Source organism: Nyctibius grandis, chromosome 15 (assembly GCF_013368605.1).
Source record: "Nyctibius grandis isolate bNycGra1 chromosome 15, bNycGra1.pri, whole genome shotgun sequence".
NCBI lineage: Eukaryota > Metazoa > Chordata > Aves > Nyctibiiformes > Nyctibiidae > Nyctibius > Nyctibius grandis.
This window is the reverse complement of record NC_090672.1, coordinates 10287630-10293103: the sequence shown is the minus strand read 5'-3', so window position 1 is coordinate 10293103 and position 5474 is coordinate 10287630. Positions and strand designations below refer to the sequence as shown.

At 51.1% G+C, this 5474-nt stretch overlaps 1 protein-coding gene across 1 annotated transcript; it reads left to right on the top strand.

Annotated features, from left to right (window-relative positions):
• The first annotated feature begins 1463 nt into the window (after nucleotides 1-1463).
• Nucleotides 1464-4911, top strand: CACNG5 (calcium voltage-gated channel auxiliary subunit gamma 5). Its single transcript, XM_068413478.1, has 5 exons — nucleotides 1464-1671; nucleotides 2420-2506; nucleotides 3298-3438; nucleotides 4078-4223; nucleotides 4654-4911. Exons 1-5 carry the CDS (start codon nucleotides 1464-1466, stop codon nucleotides 4909-4911), a joined length of 840 nt encoding a protein of 279 aa, XP_068269579.1.
• Nucleotides 4912-5474: the final 563 nt, after the last annotated feature.

Sequence of the window (5474 nt, the reverse complement as noted above, 5' to 3'; positions counted from 1 at the left end):
ACGCCATACATGCCCCAGCTCTGTTGTTTATCCATCATTATTATACAGGTGTTTCAATGAAATGTGTGTTTAGGAGGACTCTGCGGTGGGCCCTTCAGGGGAAGGCCGTGCTCTGCCCCCAGCCCTCGCCCATTTGTTGGCCCTCGAATCTTCACGCGGCGTGAACAAGCCTTGTGCAATTCTAAAGGGAGCCCGAGGAAGATGCATCCCGCTGCTACCGTGTTAAATTTGGTAGCTTTTGTTGTCTGTCTGGATTTATATCATCTTTTTTCCTTAGTGTTTGCAGTGCTGAACAACAGCAAAATGTGCCTTGGAAAATACACATGACACGGCACTTATCTGTGATCCACACTGTCTTTGTACAAGCAGTCAATAGCACTGTCTGCCTTGTTCCCACCTCCCAGACCGTCTCGCGCGTGTATCTTTTCCTTCTGGCTCTTATTCCTCTAATCTTCCATTTCTGTGGCTTTCCCTCCCCCCGACATATTAATTACACTTTTTCTCTGCTGCACCAAGAACTCTGGTTTCTGGTGACATTTTATCAGTCTGCAGGGCACCGTGAGAATGGCTAAATTCCACAAATTAGCAAAAATTTAAAAAAAAAAAAAGACTATTTCATCCATAAGCGACTTGGAGGATGAGGGAAATTTTTTCACCTCTTTCTGTAATGTTTTCCCAGGGCCTGACTGCAGCTCTCATTTCCCTGCCTCCTCCTGAAGCACAAGCTCGGCTGGGACCAGTTCAGTCTGTGCATTCAGCCAACACCGGCGCTGGTGGCTCAGATCCAGCAAGCACAATAAAAAGAAAAAAAAAAAGGCAAGTTATAGCGTCATGCTGCTCTGCTTGGAAGCGTTTCATGATGTCATTCAGCATGCATAAATGTAGCGTGGGTTTTGCAACATCGATATCTTGATCCCCCCCAATGGGTAAATCTACCCTGGAAGAGGAAAAGTGGCAATACTGGGGAGAGCAGGGTGGTCCAGCAGCTGAAAGTATTTTTGTTGATCCATTATCGTGGTGTCCACGAGCCTCAACAGGCTCCTGTGCCAAGGAGATGCTACTCACGCTGCTGCCCCTAGATAAGGCTCTGAGGATGGCAGATGCTGCAGGTTGGCTACATCCTTGGGCAGACGAGCACCAGGTCTGGCTGGAGCATCAGGAATTCACCTGCAGCAAATAAAACGGGAGCTGATGAGCTGCTCCCGGCCAGCCCGGCATTCAGCATGCCCACGAGCCCTGGCCCGGCGCGGGGCAGCAGTCGGGTGGGATTTGGCTCAAACTCTCCATCTGTCAGGGTCCGCCGGGATTGTTTTAATGGCTTATTTCAGCTCGACCTAAATAAGCAATTAAGGGCAGAGGGCAAAGCGCTGACGCATCCGTTCCCCCAAAAAGCAGCAGCTGGCTCTGTGCTGACGGCCACGTCCCCTCTCCCGCAGCCGTCCCCGCCGCCGCCCCGGCCCCCCATGCTCTCGGGGATGAGCGCCTGCGGCAGGAAGGCGCTGACCCTGCTCAGCAGCGTGTTCGCCGTCTGCGGCCTTGGCCTCCTGGGCATCTCCGTCAGCACCGACTACTGGCTCTACCTGGAGGAGGGCATCGTCCAGCCCCAAAACCAGACGGCGGAAATCAAACTGTCGCTGCACTCGGGGCTCTGGAGGGTCTGCTTCCTGGCAGGTATGGCCTCCCTCCCCAAAACGGCCCCTGGAAGGTGATGGTTGCTGTAGGAGAGGGCTGGGGAAAATAGGATTTTTAGAGGCTGTGCCCATCTTTGCTTCCAAACTTAGGCACGACCTGATTAATGCCATCACCTCACGCCCAGCTTTAATAGTCAGACGGATAAATATGCCTTTGCACGCAGGCTTTGGGTGAGTTTGCTGCTGCCGTGCCAGACCCCACTACCCCCCGTCCTGCTCCATCCCAGTGCCATGGCCACAGCGCCTTGGGCAGCAGCTCAGAACTTCCCTTTGTGTCCCTGCAACATTTACATTCAGGTCAGCTGGGCCGTTCCCTCCATCCGCGCCAAGTTTGATGAAGTGATTTGGCTGCGGGGATGGAGTTGAACAAAACCCAAGGGAATGGAGTCTCAAAGTGACCGATCTGAAGTGGCACAAAGTTTCAACTGCTGCTTTGAAAAAGTCAGGGGAGTGAGGAGCTCTGATACCTCCCCCGGGGTCGCCTTAAATCCTCTGGCTTCTGGGTCCACATTTTTGTGTACAAAGGAATCCTTTTGCACAAGGGAGATGGTAGTTAAAAGATGTCTTTCTTCAGCCCCAAACACTGACACCCAAGGTGGCAGCAGCACTAAAAAGCAACATTATTTTTTTTATGCATGCACAGAAATTAATTTTAAAGCTACTCTCTCCCCACTAAAAAAATACAGACAAACACCCTGCAGGAGTGACTCTGTCTCTGTTTGCTGCAGGGGAAGAGCGTGGCCGGTGCTTCACTATCGAATACGTCATGCCCATGAATATCCAGCTCACATCTGAATCCACAGTCAACGTCCTGAGTAAGTGGTTCGGTGGGGTCTTACCCTTTGCATCCTGCAGAGCACCAAAGGGTCATTAGGGATCCCCCAAGAAACCCCCTTTGAGTCCTTGCTGAAGAAGCTCCTTGTTCCCTGATAGTGCTGCCATGCACAGATGCAACTACAGGTTTTACTGTGTGAGTAAATGAGTTTACCGATGTGCTCCTAAGCTTTTGGGGACATCCCTTTCTAATGGCAGGATGTTCACAGGGGCTCCGAGCTGGACAATTTCCTTTCACTGGCTATTCAGCACTGATGTTTATGCAAGTGTTTGGCTTTATAGTCTCATCTCCATACATTGCAGCTGTATTTATTCAGTAGCAGTGAATTTTACACATTAGGTAGTGGGATGAATTAAGGCTGGAGTGTCACAGCTCTCGCCATGAATTCTGCAGTCAGTTTTGATTTAATAAATAGAAGTGTTTGGCAAACAGTTTTGCAGCGAAGCTAGAGAAAAATGCAGGTTCCAATGGTTTTGTCCCATGTAGCACTTAAATAGAAACTCTTGGAAACACAAACTTTAACAGACATTTCCGCAGCCAGGCAGAGTCACCTCTTCACTCAGCTCATTAGCAAAGACACCTAGAAGAGGGGAATCCCTGCCAGGGCCCGGGGAGCAGCGCAGGGGCGCCCACATGAACCAGGAGCGAGGAAGGACACGAGGTACTCAGAGAGCAGCAGGGCTGGAGCCGTCTTACCCAGCCGAGCCCATTTGTTGTGCTGTGTGTGGAGGATTGACCTGTTCTCGCTTTCCTCTGCTCCTCTCCCCTCAGAGATGATCCGCTCTGCCACCCCCTTCCCTCTGGTCAGCCTCTTCTTCATGTTCATCGGCTTCATCCTCAGCAACATCGGCCACATTCGGCCTCACAGGACCATCCTCGCCTTTGTCTCGGGGATATTCTTCATCCTGTCGGGTGAGTTTTGCTACCCAGATTTTCTCCTGACAATCCTTGAGCATGGTTTCGTTTGCTGCTGGTGCCCTCCTAACCCGCTGTGGTGGCTCCTCATCAGAGCCATCACCCGTGGGGACTTCCAGCTCAGCCCCGCAGCCTGCTTAGGCTTTGTAGGATGGAAAATCACCTGGTACAAGACTCATTTGTGGCAGCAGTGAGGAGACATGGGGGAAAGCACCCACCACCCCCGCGGGAGGGACTGCTGGGGTTGTGGGGGAGAGGATACCTCTCACAGCACGTCGGTCTCAGGAGAGATCTGAAACTTCAAACAGCTCAGCTGGGATGTTTCTGCATGAGACAAGTGAATGTTTTATTCATGGTGTTGAGCTAGTGTTAAACAAACAGCCGTGACAGCCGAGCTTTGAAGCCAGCTCCTACCCATTGTGCACGGACTCGACTGAGCAGGTAACGGTTTGAGTGAAATGCAAGGAGTGCCCTGGGTGAGCTCGGCAGGAAAGCAGCCTCTTTCCCCTGTTTTTTCAAGCACACTTCCTCAGTTTTACACTTTGGCCCACAAGTCAGGTCTTAAAGGAAGGTGATTCTTCAGCGGCTTCATCCCTGAAGTGTTTCCCACTGTCTCTCTCTTTGGTTTCTCCCCAGGTCTGTCGCTGGTGGTGGGGCTGGTCCTCTACATATCCAGCATTAACGACGAGATGCTGAACAGGACCAAGGACTCGGAAACATTCTTCAATTACAAATATGGATGGTCGTTTGCCTTCTCTGCCATCTCGTTCCTTCTCACGGAGGTACCCAAGAGCTGTCACATCCCTGTAACAAGTGTATCCCATTCTCGGGGCAGGGGGCTTTGAGGCTGCGAGGACTCAGATGGGGTTTAAGGGTAGGCTGTGAGGGCAGATGGGTAATATATAGTGTGGTGGGAGACATATACGGTGGGAGACATATACAGTGGGGACAGACTCCAAGCCTGGAGCAGTGATGGGGCATTTGGTCAAGGTTTGATGCCAAGTGTGAACACAGGAGGAGGAGACGTGATTGTGCCATGTTATTTACTGCAGGGACCCGGGGCACAGGGCAGCGAAGTGACTGTCCTCAGGAGCCCTTGCGCATCATCAGCAGAGCAAAAAGAGAGATTTATCTTTTTGTTCTGTTTTGTCGGTGGTGGCGAAGGCAGCCGTCAGCAGGGCGGGTGTCAGGCCATGTCTCTCTCCCCTGCAGAGCGCTGGGGTGATGTCCGTTTACCTGTTCATGAAGCGGTACACGGCCGAGGACATCTACCGACCTCACCCCGGCTTCTACCGGCCCCGTCTCAGCAACTGCTCCGACTACTCGGGGCAGTTCCTGCACCCGGACGCGTGGGCACGGGGACGCAGCCCGTCGGACATCTCCAGCGAGGCGTCCCTGCAGATGAACACTAACTACCCAGCTCTGCTCAAGTGCCCTGACTACGACCAGATGTCCTCGTCCCCGTGCTGAGCCCCGCCACCCCTGCGCCCGCTCCCACCCAAGCACCGATGGTCGCCGCGTCCTAACTCCATTTGTCTTTTTTTTTGTTTTTTCTTTTTTAGGCCACTCTTTCAGGGCAATTCTCTATTTATAGGGGCGTAAATATAACCAGAGAGATTGGTTATATAACCAATAATGTAACCTAGAGAACTGGGATATTTTCCTTCCTCTGTTTTTTTTTTATTCTTCCCTGCATAACTAAAAATCTCTCAAGTCCTCCTCTTTCAGCTCATCCTGCTGAGCAAACAGCAGTTCTGCTTGAGGGATAAATCCAGGACTGGACTGGAGAGCAGAAAAAAAAGAAAACAGAGCAGAACTAAGGAAAAAAAAACAAAGTGTGTTTTTTGGTTCAGGCAGTCTGCGAAAGTCTGTGCATTTGGCTGTGTCATTTACAGATTCACTGGCCTAAGCGCCAGCAGGGTTAAAGATTTGTGTAAATTTCCAAGAAATAGCCATCATTAGAAAAATATAAATTTTGTCTTGATTCAGTATTTACTGATTGATATCTCTTGTGGCTGGATATCACTTTTAAC